This window comes from Thunnus maccoyii, chromosome 3 (assembly GCF_910596095.1).
Source record: "Thunnus maccoyii chromosome 3, fThuMac1.1, whole genome shotgun sequence".
NCBI lineage: Eukaryota > Metazoa > Chordata > Actinopteri > Scombriformes > Scombridae > Thunnus > Thunnus maccoyii.
This window is the reverse complement of record NC_056535.1, coordinates 27711251-27727031: the sequence shown is the minus strand read 5'-3', so window position 1 is coordinate 27727031 and position 15781 is coordinate 27711251. Positions and strand designations below refer to the sequence as shown.

Sequence of the window (15781 nt, the reverse complement as noted above, 5' to 3'; positions counted from 1 at the left end):
TGAAGACTAACCAAAAATACCAAAAATAGCTCACAAAGTGGAAATTTAGGGGTGTTGCTAATACTCGGCAAGCCCTCCTGCTCCTTCCTTTGCAATTACTTTATCCCTCCGAGAACTTTGAAAATACATTGTCAGAGTGTATTGTGCAGGGTAGACATTGGTGCTACTTATTAAAGGTGGAGTCAATTTCTCAAAACCACTCTCCCAGACTGTCTGGCTACAGCTGGTCTCACTGCTGCTAAAAGTGTCCTGGTTGTTCTGGTGCAGTGCTCTGTGTTCCCAGTTCCATTAACAGGCCTAGTCTTTCTCACTGGGGATGTGTCATTTAACATGTGCTTCAGGAACTTTGGAGTTCAGCTTCATTAAAAAGCCACAGCCTCTGTCAGAGATCACTATTTTTCTCTTTCTCTCTGTTCCTTCTCATTCTCTTTATCCTCTTAATTGTTTCCCCTTCATTCACTGAGTCATTCAGTTTCTCAGTAATAGCTAAATTGTTTTGATCATCTCTGTTAATCTTTTTTTCTTTGTTTTCAACAGAAAATCCAAGCATGATGAAAAACACACAGAATCAGAACAGTGAGTATTTCAACCACAGATTGAGTGTGTGTGTGTGTGTGTGTGTGTTTTAATTACATTGCATCGCATGATTTCAGCTGTATCACTTGAGTATCCTATTTCCAGAGACGCTGTATGTAATATGAGAACAAAATGTGGCACTGCAGTCTGCTCTGACTGTTCAGAGAGGCAAGTTCTTTGGGAGACTGTGGTTTCAATATTCAACGTATTGACAGGTGGATGTTTTCCTGAATGCGTTGCCCCAGATAGACTGCATGAGAGTGATTCAGTCAGGATTAATCTTTGCTGATGTTCAGTAGCAGCAAGCAACAAGCCTCTTCCAATGACTAACCGAGCCTGTCACTTTTGGTTGAGTGTGAGATTATTGGTGTTTCATATGTGCAGTGGTGGCTCATTTGCGGCTTCTGAGATTATCATATGTAAAGATGAGGGATTGTCAGGAGAAGCCGCAAGGTTGTGACAGCAACCTTTCCATCTTTCCCTTTTTTCTGCCACTCCCTCTCTCTTTCTATTTCAATCTTCCTGTCTGTCTTTCTTTTCCTCCGCTCTGACTTTTCATACTCACATTCTGTATGTCAGTAGCTGTTTTCATCGAATTGTCAAGCAAATTTTAAGCAAACTTTTGAAATGTTGCAAAAAAGAAAATGCAAATTAGGCACATTTCCCTCAACTGGTTTGGAGGGAATAAACTAGGCTACAGAAAGCAAAGTTTCATTAGAAGTTGGCCGTATAGGCTACATTATGCATGGCTGTAATAAAAAGTCGAGTAGAAGGAGTACAGGTTGTGAACCAGAAACAAAACCATGCCATCTGGCCATCTACAAGAGAAAAATGGAGAGAAATCTACAGGAATTTGTTTCGATTGGGCAAGTTATAATTGTTCTTTCATGTCAGCTAGTATTGGTTGCTTAGTTGCTACTACCAGCCATGTTTTTGCACATTATGGTAATATCCAAGTAGACACTGTCAGTGGAAATAGCTGATTAGTCATATGAGTTAGTGCATTAAAGGTGCAGTGTGTAAAATTTAGTGGCATCTCACAGAACAGACTTGGCAGAAATGGAATATAACATTCATAAGTATGTTTTAATTAGTGTATAATCACCTGAAAATAAGAATGGTTGTGTTTTTGTAACCTTAGAATGAGCCCTATCTACATACGGAGTGGGTCCTCATCTACGGAGCCCACCATTTTGCACTGCCATGTTTCTACAGTAGCCCAGAATGGTCAAACAAAACACTGGCTCTAGAGATGGCCTTTTGTGTTCTTTGCAAGTTTCGTGGCCACTGTAGGTTCTCTTACATGTTTGGAAGGGGATCAGGAGGGGTATTCAGTTGGTTGCAATCTGCAATCTGCAATCACTGCCAGATGCCACTAGATCCTACACACTGGTCCTTTTTCAGAGAAGGCAAAAACCACCTCAAATGAGTATAAAACCTTTTTGCGAAATTGATGAAGTTTTTTCGAGTTTTGCCTTCTTTTTTTACCTTTTCTAATGCGATAATTCAAAATGCACATAAAAATATGTTGATGGAAACACCAGCCCATATTCCTGTTTTGTCTATTTCTGGTTGTTTTCTCTTTTTTTCACCACTTTGTTCCCTTCTCCTTTCTCTTTTCTGACCACTTCCACCATATTGATATTTCCTTCTTTCCTTCTATTTTCTTTCAAAACTAACCAAGACTGAAATCAAAATGTGACCCCATAGCAAGACCTTATTTGAGTTTAGATATACGGGGTAAAACTGAATGCTGCATAAGAGGAGACTCTTTAACAACTCATGTAGATTAGTTTATACAAGCAAGACTCCAGCAGCCCAATTTCGTCCAAGCTTGATAGTATAAAGTATATAGAGATCAATCCACATAAATATGCAGTTATTAGTGACAGAATCCTCAATGTTATTCTTTAAAATACATTAGCAATGTGCACTAAATGTAAATTGTAACTTCACACCATGAAGCAAGAATCAATAAAACAATGATGTGAGCTGTTGTTGATGAACTGGAAAATGTATTTAAATGGTGTGACTACATAGTGTATAATCCCTTGTGCATGTGTGTGACGCCCATATTTGTCCCAGCATACAGTGTAAACAGCTTCCCAAGCAGATGGCATAAGAGCTCTCTTTAAGCTGAACTGCACTAGTCAGGCAAGATTTGAACAGTTTTGTAGTCTGACATGGGCTTGACTCTTTTTCATGAGTTTTCACAGTTGTTTTGTGTTTCCTTTTTCAAATACATCTCATTATTTGTCTCTTCCTCTCCCACACACAATTTCTTTCTTTCATTTGCTCTTTATTTTTTCTCCCATCTCTTCCTCCACATCTCTACATTTCCCGTCTCTGCTAGTCATATCTTAGGGATGCAAATCTGAATATGCAAATGCTATGGTAAGCACAGGAGCAGGTGTGTCGCAGCAAGGACAGAATCAGGTCAGCATGGACGCTCAGACATGCCTTGCATGCAAGTCAAATTGTTGTACAACATGGCCCCAAGAGGTCACCGCACACATGCCCGATCGTTTAATGGCTGAATACCCGACTCCTCGTCTGGTGCAAGTGGGAAGGACCACCCCTGTCAGTCAGTCAGGGCCACAGCAGACAAGAAAACTATGCTTCCCATGAGGGGTTATATTCATTCATATTTGTCAGAATTCCAGTCTCCCAGACAACTTGTCAGGCCGAACTGTATGGCAATGAACTACATTTAAGAGATGAGTGAAATGAAAAAATGTGACATTTTCTGCCTCATAATACTGTAACTGTCAGCCTAGACTGGTGGAAATGTCAGAATTTTTGGGTTGTCATGTTACTGTGGACAATGCATCATCTTGGCATAGACGAGGGGGTGTAAACAAAGCAAAATGTATTACAACCGCTAGAGTCTCAAAAGATGGACTGCATCCAATGAGTCAAAAATAACAAAACAGAAAGAACCAGAGGCTGTCATCATGTAATCTGCATTTTCATTTTTTTGGTAGACATGTCATGTCTGCAATGCAAAATTCAAAATTGAACCCTCTTTTAGAACTGAGGTCGGATCAGAGACGGGAGCCAGACTGGTAGGAGGGCAAACAGATGTGTCATAGCCACAGTCAGAATTATCAAGTAGGTTTGTACAGACAGCCAACTTAACTTAAATCTTCTCTGGAGTCAAAGTAGTCATGTACTCGTGTGCAAAAAGACAGCAAAAGCATAATATTTTGATGTTGGATTTTATGTCCTGTGCAACTGATGTAGAGTCATCCTTTATTAAAAAGAGCATGTTGCCACAGAAATCAGTCCCAGTTGTCTAAAAAAAAAAATCAGGTTGGCAGAAATGCACTGAGGTCTGAGCCAAAATCTGAAGGCAAACAGATGGCTGGGCGACTTGCTTCTATGATTGTAGACTGGAAGGGGACCTCAGATGATGATCTTATGGTTGGATGAGCCCATTACAGAATGAGATGAAGTACTTATTGAGAAGATCCAGTTGTTATTGTCTAATGTCGTATGACATACATAAACAGAATGAAATATGCTGTATATAAAATGCCAGATTATGTTGTTCTGTGGAGATTTACGTTAATTAGGGAGATAACATGAAACTTTGATAGTTTAATTTAAACAATCCCAACAAACATATGATCCAGTTGTTATATGATCCAACTCATGGTAATAAAAACAACATTGCTCAACATACTGACAACATTTCATCATCCAGACTGCATTACCTGGCAGGTCTAACCACCAAATCAAATTTTGAATCTAATGAAGCTAGCCACATCTCAATGTGGTCAGGCATGCTTTGTTATTGTTTGTGTGGCCACAATCTGGAGAAACTGCTGGTTATGTCAGCAAAGCCACACCCAGAGTTAGTCACAACTTCCCTCTGTTCCAAACTTCTCTTTATATGGTATCCAATAGCAGTATAAAGCTGCTGTCTCTGCTGATATCTCCTCTATAATCTAGTATCCCTGCTGTGGGCCTTAGAACAACAAGTCAAAAATAAAAAAAATGAAAAAGAAGTAGGGCTTCACTCCACATACCACCTTTTTTTTCTGAGGACTCCTCAAATATTGAGAAAGAAAGAGAATCTTTCTGTTTCCCATACCTACACAGAAGGCCAAGTGGGAACATTTTTGGTTGTTGGACTAGCGGTGGCACTATACTGTAGCACTTTACTATAAGAGCAGATTCTTTATTACTTAATGTGTAGAAAAGAATTATCAGTATCATTATCCTAGTTATCCTCCCAGAGCATGACTGTCATCAAGTCACCACACTTCTAGTCCAGGAAACAAATGTGGCTACAAGTGAAATGAATGTGATGTGATACATAAAATACATACAAGTTAAGATTAAAAGATGCTATGGTTAATTAGGGAGGGTTCACTTTTTTCAAGTAGGCCAATACTTAAATTTTATGACATGATTATCTCAGTCAAAATGATTATCATAAACAATATTATTTTGATAAGGACCAAGGTAATGGGAAGGTGTGTCCAAACTTTTGACTGATACTGTATATTGAATTAAAACATACCATGCCTTATTGCCTTTAAAATGACTTATAATTAATTAATATCACAAAACATCTTATTTTATTGTAAATCATTTGTAAATATGTGTTGTTTACTTTAAAACAACCACTGAAAAATACTTGATTACACACTAAAGAAATCATATCAACTGCATTTGAATAGGGTCACAAGTTATGGAAATTGGGACTTGAGTATTACAATATTGTTTCTGAAATATGGTGTGGCTGACATAATGAGTAGAAGATTGAGGAAATGTGTCTCTGTCTGACTGACTGTTTTTTTTTTTGGTGTTTGCAGATGGAGCCTCCCGCATGGATGTGCTCGGACTAACGTGGATGGCACTTGTCCTCACAGTGACAGTGGAACTGACGTGAAACCTCTCATCCAAGACATTCTCACTCACTCACTCGCACACATATTTGCCCTTCTTACGCAACATACACACACACACACACACACACACACACACACACACACACACACACAGTCACACACTTTCCACAATCCTGCAAGCCTTCTCCAGTCATCAACAGACCCTCCATGCGTCAATCGATCAGGAAACAGCGCTACCACAGGATGGCGCACCACTGTTTTTGTAACAAAAATAATAACCGAGATAATGATTTAAAAAAGAACAACGTGATGAAAATGACAGTAACCACCTCCTATATAGCCCTGCCCAGTTACACCTTTTTTTTTGTTTCTTGTCCCACGTCTGCCTGTTGATCAATAAAATCAGTCGATTTGAAAAGGAAAAGAAAAAAAGCATTTGGATTTTATTTTGATGAGTCAAAATGTCATTGGTGTTGACTGAAATGTGAAAAGTGGGACTGGCTTAGGCTGTGCCACCATATCAACCACACCTGTCTGTTACATGTCCTGGGATGCACCTGATTAGCAGCAAGCTGATAAATCAAGGGGAACAAATGCAGATGCTCCAAGAGAACAATCTTTTTTTATTAATACACAAGTATTCCTTTTTTTCTTTTGATGGCTCGGAATGTACAAGAGGATTTAAATGCATTGGAAAAACTAGAAAAAATATCTCCTTTTTGAGTGTATTTTGTGTACATCAGTGTAAATTTTAAAGACTTCTAAAGAATTAAAGAGGTTATATGGGTTATGGGGAGGGGTGGTTGCTGAGATAGTTGGAGTTTACACTTCACCTTTGTTTGTACTTCATTCAACACTGTTTTCAGAGATAATCCTTGGCTGAAAGGACAAAAACATGAATAGCCTTTCTGTTTCTCATTTGGTCTTTTTATATCTATATGGCAGGTCTCCAAGAACAGAGTAAAAAAAAAATCTAACATATGTCTGCTGTTTTGGGGTTGTGGTGCATGTGACGTTTGAAGATTCTTTCTCCTTTTGGTGTGTTGCAATTGACAGCACTGCAACTCATTTTCACTGGCCTGTAATCCAGTTATTTACTTGTGACATACTATCTTAAGTGACCTACATTGTGTACAATACGTAACTCCTACCCAGACATTTACAGTACTAGTAGGATCATTTTAGCCACCATTTCAGGGAGGTGTTCACCTGAGGCAGCGTGTGTAAACAGGGTTGTTGCATTTGTTTCATTTCACCTGTATTAAAATGGAGAGATGATAAAACTCACAAGCCTTGACTTTACTTACAACACTGTGTTCAACATGTGTTCCAATATGTTTGGTAGCAGATGTGCATCTTCCAGCCCTCCTTAAATCTGGGTACAGGCAATATATGTAATATTGCACATGCCTACATATTTACATGGCTGCAGGAATTATTTGCAATCTAATTTGATGATAATCCCACCATATCAAGGAAATTTGAAGGACAGTCTGCCTATGCTGAGAGACATAGACTTGTTTTCAATTTTTGCCCAGCTATAGCAAAGTTCAAAAAATGACTTTGTTTCAGATATTTCTGATTGTATTGACCCCGACTTGGCTTCTGAAGGAGATTCTGACATTGATGTTAACCCTTGCAGTTTGTACTCTCACACACACATTGAAGAGTAGTTTAATGCAGAGTAATCCTGCATTTTTTGGACTTCACAAGAATTGCAATTTAAGCTATTCTAAGGACACAACATGTATTAAGGGATTAAGGTTTAAACCAGGTGGGAGGTAAGAGGAGAGATTTTTAAAGCTTAGTCGAATAGAAAGGATAGACCTATCCGTTTGGGATATCGGCTCACCTTGCCAAAGTACAATCCATATTCCTGCATTCCGGAGATGAGAGCTGCATAGCACAAACATTATTAACAGACAGTCATATGCGCTTTGAATTAATTTTTCTTCCAGTGAAGGAAGCAAAGGGCACAAATCCTTGTCCACCCACTGTATAGCATTATAACTCAGCTATCATTTTAATTTTGATTCAAGAGGCACTTCTGTGCTTTTTTGCTTTTATCACTCTCTTTGCATTCAAGGGAGAAAAACAGGTTCTTGCATTTCTGAATGCATTAGAGAATGTGCAAATTGTCTTCATATAGTATGACTTAATCGTCATGATAGTGGAGGATGTCCATCATAACTTTGCGTGTGTGTGTGTGTATATGTGTATATTACAAATGTCCACAAGTTAATGGTATGTATGAACACTCCATGTAACTTGTAAAGTTCATAACATTAGTTCAAAACTGTCTTGGACCAAAAAGATCCAACAGGTAATAAATATGACCCTTTTAAATATGTGGCTTTATTACATTTTATGTTAACTAGAAAGAAAAGTTTCATGTCTTAGCCATGGGTGTGAAGCATTTAATTGCTCCCTTTAGTAGTAATTGTTCTTAATTACAGTGACATCAATGTGAAAACAAGGGCAAAGCTTTAGTGTGCACCTTCACAAATGAAAAAAAGTGTACTGTTTGCTCATTATACGAATACTGTTTAGTTTTATTTGTGAGGAGGTTGGATTGCCCTTCGGATAAAGTTTGATCTACTGCAGCTTTATTCATTATTCCTTTATTTTTTTTACAAATTGATGACTCAAAAATGTGATGGACAATTACCTCCCTTTGAAGACTACCATGCTTGACTAATTTCCATTACAGGAAAAAGCTTAAAACACCTGTTAAAAATGTATTTTGTGCCCTCTGTTCTTGTTCAGACACACACTGCATAACTATGGCGCAAGAGGAGGTAAAAGTGCCTCCACCCAACGATGCACATGGTTGGCAATCGTGTTTTTTCACAGCAGTGTTAGTTCACCTGAGCTGGGAGCAATGGTGAGGATAAGAAGCTGCCTCTATGGCCCATCTGTGAATTATTCACAAGTCAACCATGCTTGCAGAGTCCAGTTTCCTTTATGTCGTCTGCAGGCTCAGCTATCGGATGACCAAACAGCGCCCATGTCAGCTAGAACACCTTACACACCCTCTGTATTCCCGTTGACGTGATGCACCTTTAAAATGCTACACAGAGTGCTGTTAAAATAAACACTGCGCTGTTGTTGACCACAGCCTAGCTCAAGTGTGTTATCAGCAACATAAATGACAGCCTGACGCCAGCAACTGAGTGACATAGCTCCCATGTGACGAAGATGTATGTTTGCATCTCAATATAGTGTGTGGAAATGAATGACACTGTCAAGTTTTTCTGTAGACACTCTTTCCATCTGGCATTCATCAGATGGTTATCTGAATTATTTACAGTTCTATGAGTTTATAATACCAAGTGACTGGCGTTTCATTGTCCAACAGACAGAGTAATTTAAGCATCTACACTGGAACAGAAAAGGACCTTTGATCTGTGCCATGACTGTGCAAACAGATGTATCCTGGTTATTAAGCATTTGATAAATGCCACCTATCATCTTAACCCACCCCTTATTCAAACCATGTTTTCCTCCCACAGCTCTAGCTGTGTATTTGAGCAAGTTAAAGAGATCTATCATCATATTTTCACAGACATTTTCAGAAATTGACACAATAAAATATGACCTGAACCACTCCTGTTCAGGTAAACACCAGGCGAAAGCTGCACCAACAAAAACATAGCTCAAACAAAGTTAGGATTAGAGTGTATATTCAAGAATTATTTAAGAGTTATTTGTTATTGTTATAAGAGTTATTTAAGAGTTTTTGGATGACATTTGGATTGTTATGGGAAAAGTTTGGGTTAGTGAGCTAATTGCATATCCAAATATTGTTTTATGAGTTATTTACATATTCTGTGTATGGTCATTGAATCTGCATGTCAGGTGGTGCATGACCAGCACCCCGCCTCTACAGAGCCAGGAATGCAAATAGTACCTCTAGAGGTATCATTTTACACTTGATCCTTTGGGCACAGAGGAGCAGTCATCAGATCACAGAAATGAAAACCAGACAGCGTGCTACGGTCAGCTGAGACCCATTGACAACAACATTCAATAGGATCAGTCAACCATTCGTCGCCACCATCACTGCTACCACTATGCCCATTGCAGAGCTTTTGGGAGTCCAGTTCGACATGCAGCTGCTGTTGAAACTGAGTCTATCTGTGGCTGCGGTGCTTCTGGTGTCGTGGGCCTACAGATTCTACAGCTCCAGGGATACGAAGAAAATTCAGCTCTGCGACAAAGACAACAAAGAGCCACAAAATGAAACCTGCCAAAACTGCAAGAGAACACTGCAATGTCAGAGCTCACCAAAACATGACACAGATGATGGAGACAAGGAACCCAGACCCTCAGACAAAGACTCAGCCACTGATGATCTGACAGCTGACAGCACCAAGGAAACGCCAGCGAAACCATGTCTACTCCAAGCTGAAAAGAGTAAGGATGCATTTAGCATGTCACATAGTGACCAACACATTAACATAAAAGGAGAGATACTTGCTCGTCAGAAGCAGGCAGAGGTTGCCACCAGTAATATTTTATATGGATCTGCTTTGAACCTTCCTCATCCAACAGAGAGTGGGATGTCCAGTACTACAGGGCGGCGCTCCCCTTGCTTTCTGCAGAAGCTAGAGGGCAGTGTGGGTGTGGGCAGGGAGTTAAGGCAGGACTTGGAGCACCAGGGGGCCCACTCCACTTTCTTCTCCAAGGCAGAGATCAAAGTGGAGGATGCTAACGTGGTGCTGGAAGGAAAAGGAGACCAGATTGTGCGTGGAAAGATATATGATTACTATGTTGAGTCCTCCTCTCACTCTATTACAGACTCAAATACCGTGCTGGGTCAGTATAAGAGGAACTCAGAGTCACAGCCAGTGGAGTTTGGAATCCGTAGCAGCAGCAGCCTCATAGAAAAACCTTCCTCTCTTAGCCCCATTATTATGCGTGATTTGGTTTTACCACAAAGCACTGTTGAGGATCCCTCCTCACTAGGAAGCCTCAAGCTGACGCCCCCTGCAAGGCCTATACTCCTACGCAAGGAGAGCTATCTGTCTGCAGCAGAGCAGTCTGAGCTTTCCATGCCCTTTGTAACTTCAAGAGCTTCAACTCCAATGACTCACACTCTGGCCTCAACCAGCGATGAGTCCATCTCTGTTCACCCTATGACCTGTCCCTCTACAGGTAGCAAAGGCCTTAATGTGAGGAAGGGGTCTGATCTAGAGACTGCAGCAGGAATCCCATTTTTACACTTTTCAGCGAAAACTCTTGATGGCACAGATTTGGCAAGCTGTAAGAGTAAGCTTGATTTGGGGAACTGTTTGGAGGTGCTGTGCCTGGCCAAACAACAGGGCCAGACCTCTGTGCAGCAAGCAGCCCTTGGAGTCATGTCAGACAACTACCTCCAGGTGCTCAGGGACCCCAACCTTTATGGGCGGCTAATGGCTGGTGAGCGGGAACAAATCCAAAAGCAAAGAATGAGAGGGAGAAGGTTTGTCATGGTGGCAGATATGGACCCTCAAGACTGGGCGAGGAACACAGGAACAGAGACAGTAGGGAGGAGGAAGTCCAGTGCAGTGTACTATTATGATGACTACAAAGACGCCTGGCATACACTTTGCTTGATCCCTCAGGAGGTCATCTCTAAAGCCTGTGCCATGTGCACAATGGATAACTACTTATTTGTGGCAGTGGGCTGCCAAGGCACAGACAGAGAAATGACACCCTCAAAGCGAGTGTTTTGCTTCAATCCTTTGACATCCATTTGGAAGGAGATCAGTCCTATGAATGAAGCCAGGCCCCGCTGCAAACTGGCAGCATTGGAGGGCTACATCTACGCCATCGGAGGGGAGTGCCTCTCCACAGTGGAGCGCTATGACCCGCGATTGGACAGATGGACATTTGTGGCTCCACTGCCTAATGATACATTTGCTGTGGCACATCATGTCACAGTGTGCAATGGAGAGCTTTTTGTTTCTGGGGGAACTCTTAGATATATGCTACTGCGCTACAGCCCCAAAACCAATACCTGGAGGCCAAGTCTGTTAGTAGGCAGCAAAGACAGAACTGCTGATATGATGGCTGTGGGGCGATTTCTGTATCGGTTTGAGGTTAACCCACTGCTGGGTATCAGTGTGTACCGCTATCATACAGTGGCTCGACTGTGGTATGAGTGCAGCTCCAAACGGCTCCTCCACTGCCCTGCCTTCCAGTGTGTTACGATGGATGACACAATCTATTGTGTCAGCCGCCAGTTCACCATGAGGTTTGAGGCTGATGAGATCTCTCCTGCATTCAGAGATGAGGATTTGAGTGTCCTCTCTGCAGCGAAGGGCATACTTTTCCCCTTTGTCCTTTCACTTCCTGATAAGAAGCTTCGCCAGACCAGTGTGTAACGAGGATTCAGTTTTCCATTGATGATAAGATTAGGTGGTGATGGAGTATCCCTACAGAACCATACTTTACATTAAGTTTCTTGTTGACTGAATGTGTATTGCTTGGTACAGGTTTATGCTTAACCCAGCCCAACCCCAAATGTTATTGCAAAATTGTAACCACAATGCTGTTATTTATTTGAGGTGTTATTAAGATTACCTTTCTGCAAAGCCACAAAGCTTCTGTTTCTTACCATTACTATTTTTTTCTCTTAGACAGGGTAAGAAATGTGTGTTTCTTATGTCTTAGTCCCTGGCAATAGATGTAAAGTATTAGAGTCCTAATGGCAGTCAAACTACTGTTTGCTTAGATTTACGCAGCATGTGCTGCCATGTAAATTGTTTGCTTCCCTGATTTGCCACTCCTTCCTGCTATTAAGTTAGTTTTATATCATTCCAGATGTTTAACCTCTGTAGCCGTAAAGATAATTCATAAATAAGTCTTAGAGTAAATGAGTTCTTTCGAGTCTAACACATTACAGAGATTGGGCAATATAGTGACAATCTATCACTGTGCTCCACTGTGTAGGGCACAGATATAATTTACACAGTGGCCTGGATACAATGCAATTATCTACAGTTGCTCTTTAAATATGACAAGATGTAAATGGCTGTGTCATACAATATAAATAGGTGAGCTTCTAAAAGCATTTGTCACTACTTCTGACACTCTTCCAAGTCTCAGACTTTTTATAATTTTAGTCATTCTCCTTTGATGGCCAGAAATAAGTGTATTTCTTTTAATCTTGAGTGAGCAGTCTTTGTTCATTGTACCAACTAAATATCTTTGTTTTGTATTGTTTTAAAAACATCAAAGAAATATATGAATTTGTCATTCATTGCATATTAATCCACATTTAGTGAATAATGGTATTAAAGTCAAATGTCTGTTCCAGTATTTGTGTGACTGATAACCAGTGATAGAATAACACAGAAACAATCTTAACACTTGTGGTTTATTCTTAATTGTTGAGCAATTACGTTAACAATGGAAATATGCATAAGAATTATACAAATATTAAATCGGTCATTGTTGGCTCATTTAAAATCAAGTCTCTCACTGTACAGACTGGCTCCAAAGACACATTGACAGGTTTCAGAGAGTGATATGCTGCTATAGCACCATCATGTGGCTCACAAAGCAAATACAACAATGTTTTGGGTTAGACATGTTGAGTGCTAGACTTCCCACAACACAGAGGCATCATGTGACATGTAGGCATCAGCAGCACAGTCAAGTGACTAACTAGCTAACAGTAGGTGAAACAGAGGGCTTCAACTGAACTGAAAGGCAGCAGGCAGGCAGGAAAAAGGGAGGCAGACGCAGATGGTTGACCATCAAACATAAGCATCTTTGATTCTTCCTAATTAAACACTTTGATTCCCTGTAATTAAACACCTAATGGAATGGGAGTTAGACACATCCCTTCAGATGTTGCTTTGGATGACTCATGGCTTCTGGTTTGCCTCAATACTCAGGTCAGTTCTGGCATCAACACTTGTTTTATTATTTTTTTTCTCTTTCTTTTCTCTTTTTCCACATAGTATCAAGGGTAATACTAACAGCCCATTCTGAGTTTCAGATATTAATTGTGCAGGTAGAGAAAGAATTTGCATTTAATTATCCTCTGGAAGGGTGGACATAAATTATGTCCCCCTCCTTTCTCCTCCTAGTGCACAGACACACACACACATATTCATATATATATATAAAACTGAAACTACTCACCACACAACACACAGTAAAGCTACTGTAGTCCTCACAGAGACATTATGAGAATCATGTTTCATTTTTTAAATTCCTTTTGATTTCCCAAATGGTCTGCTCTGTTAATTTTTTTTCATGCAGCCAAGAAATAAAAAAGAGGAACCACAAAGCAGCACCACCTTGAGCAGAGCTTCTAAATTAACAAGCAGCATGTGAGGTATAGTGTTGTCTCTATGTCTGTTCTGATAGTGGAAGTAAACTGAAACAATGATCTGGGACTTGTAGCAGCGAGTGCCGTCTCAGATCCAGGTCTTTGTTGTTGTGATTGGCTGTGTGGAGGTGGCTGGAGAGTATGCGTGAAGTCCTGGCAAAGCGGCTCTGGCAGAAGGCACTAAGTGGGTGCCTCTGGTATGCTGACCTGTACACAGTCAGTGATGGGAGGTGTGACTGCTCCTTTTCCAAACGGTGCTTTGTGGACTGCAGTGGGCCAAAGTTGGTTGGAAGGGCTGTAAAGGAACACAGAGGAAAGAAAGTTAACTGCCATGTTACTGCAGCCATTAATTACACTGGTGACTGATTTGGAACAATAAAAGGCATTTGGGGCTATCCAGATTTCATTGTTCATGAGCACAACTGCTGATGATACACTCATAGCACCGGTGCCTGAATGGTTTAATATATCATTTCTATGTATATCGTGTACTTTTAAGCAGTGGTGGCGTGGCAGTTTAAAGTATGGTCTTACCAGAAATTGGATGGTCAGACCTCTCAGGCTGCCATGTCAAGCTGTCTCGATGCCAGGGTCGCTGAGTGGGCAAAGCATTGATGTGCTTACGCCCATAGCTCTCTTCATACTGTGTGACCAAGTAATGAGAGGATGGTGGGCCATGGTGGGCAAAGAGCAGCTTGGATGGAAGTCCCTGGAAGACAATAGTAGTCACGACATAGTTAGCCTGTATCCAGTGGCCTTTACGGGATTATGATATAGAGGGCATGACCTATTCTTTTACAATAATCTTCAAGAGGCTCAATATGTGACAGCAGCAAATTGCTCTAACTAGCTTTTAAGTGCCCAGTAGGACTGATGATTTTACACATTTCTCATGACTGCTGAGTCCGACCAGAAACTTGCTTTCATAAAGAGTTTTATCATAGGCCTTTATCTTAGCCATCAATATTATGCAGAAGTGGCCACAATTTAGAGAAGAAAGCCCTGACTTGCAGGGTTGTGACAGGCATTCAATTGGTGCTAATGCCATGAATGAGTAGTTAAAGGCTGACCTCAGCTCTCAGCAGGGCAGATCTTCTCTCAAAGTCGTCTGGCTTGAAGTCCCAGTGGGGCCGGTAGTCTACACGATTGGTGCTGTTGGCTGTCTTTGGCTCTCGAGTGAACTGTGTTGGACAGAATAAACAGACATCGCAAAGAGGAGTGAGGAGGGGGGATATATAGGGACTTGAGCAATGAGCCTGGCGCAAGGATCAGCAAAGCTCACACTTCACTATCGATCTGCACTGTTCTACAGTATTTCTTAAGTCGTTTCTCCCCTCAGATCCTGAACCAGCAGCCCGTGACCGAACCTCACGTCAATGCAATTAGTCTCCAGCTCTAGCCTCTCCCACCAGGAGGCTGTGCTGATGTAGCTGAACTGAGGCTGCCTAATCACTTTGCTATAGATTTGACTACCAACTGAGGTGCTACAAAACCGTTGGCAGGCTGCCACTGGTATGGCATTATGTTTTGGATCTGCAGCAGAAAAAAAAAGCACTGATAGTCTGTGTTCCCACATCCAATTGAAGTAGTAGGTTTAAACCAAAACATCTTAGCACTGTGAGATAGTGTGCCCTGCATTCAGGCTGAGCCCTGAGCCACTGCCCTCTGATAACCTTTGGCAAATGTTAAAACTATTTGGAATAAGCAGACAAAATGCTTACCTGAAGTCTTTCTTCCGCCCAGTTTCCTAACAGCACTTTGTTTGCATACTTCTGTTCTATTTTCCATCCAGTTTGGGCCCACTTATCCTGTACCGTCCCTTTTTGGTTCATGCTTTACCTGGTGTCAGACACACCGGATGAAACTGAAGCCCTATTAAAACATGGTTAGCTAGTCAAACAAATAGCATGTAGGTGCATTCACCTGGCCTCATAATGGGATAGGCAGTGGAGGGGAAATAGAAGAGCTCTGTTGTTATGGATACAGCAAACACTGAAAGGGAAGGCAAGCAGAATATCCT

At 41.0% G+C, this 15781-nt stretch overlaps 3 protein-coding genes across 5 annotated transcripts in view; 2 read left to right on the top strand and 1 right to left on the bottom strand.

Annotated features, from left to right (window-relative positions):
* The window catches only part of igsf21a (immunoglobin superfamily, member 21a), a 186936-nt gene extending 180274 nt beyond the window's left edge, over positions 1-6662 (top strand). For 2 of the 3 annotated variants that reach the window (XM_042406772.1, XM_042406771.1), the window contains exons 9-10: positions 538-576; positions 5400-6662. In XM_042406772.1, the coding sequence (XP_042262706.1) occupies positions 538-576; positions 5400-5476 (116 nt within the window). In that variant the 3' untranslated portion in view covers positions 5477-6662. The remainder of the gene's footprint in view (positions 1-537; positions 577-5399) is intronic. The other variant, XM_042406773.1, reaches the window with a different exon arrangement.
* A 2846-nt stretch (positions 6663-9508) lies between these two features.
* On the top strand, positions 9509-11803 carry klhdc7a (kelch domain containing 7A). The gene is made up of 2 exons (XM_042407595.1): positions 9509-9851; positions 9990-11803. Exons 1-2 carry the CDS (start codon positions 9509-9511, stop codon positions 11801-11803), a joined length of 2157 nt encoding a protein of 718 aa, XP_042263529.1.
* Positions 11804-12822: 1019 nt separating this feature from the next.
* On the bottom strand, positions 12823-15729 carry c3h1orf158 (chromosome 3 C1orf158 homolog). The gene is made up of 4 exons (XM_042406963.1): positions 15483-15729; positions 14832-14942; positions 14296-14470; positions 12823-14056 (listed from the first exon to the last, which is right to left on the bottom strand). Exons 1-4 carry the CDS (start codon positions 15591-15593, stop codon positions 13782-13784), a joined length of 672 nt encoding a protein of 223 aa, XP_042262897.1. The 5' UTR covers positions 15594-15729; the 3' UTR covers positions 12823-13781.
* Positions 15730-15781: the final 52 nt, after the last annotated feature.

Coding starts and splice junctions, on each gene's coding strand:
- klhdc7a (XM_042407595.1), top strand. CDS start 9,509: ATGCCCATTGCAGAGCTTTTGGGAGTCCAGTTCGACATGCAGCTGCTG. Junction 9,852..9,989: donor TCTACTCCAAGCTGAAAAGA/GTAAGGATGCAT, acceptor CTCATCCAACAG/AGAGTGGGATGTCCAGTACT.
- c3h1orf158 (XM_042406963.1), bottom strand. CDS start 15,593: ATGAACCAAAAAGGGACGGTACAGGATAAGTGGGCCCAAACTGGATGG. Junction 14,471..14,831: donor CTGCCCTGCTGAGAGCTGAG/GTCAGCCTTTAA, acceptor ATTGTCTTCCAG/GGACTTCCATCCAAGCTGCT. Junction 14,057..14,295: donor GTCTGACCATCCAATTTCTG/GTAAGACCATAC, acceptor GTTCCTTTACAG/CCCTTCCAACCAACTTTGGC.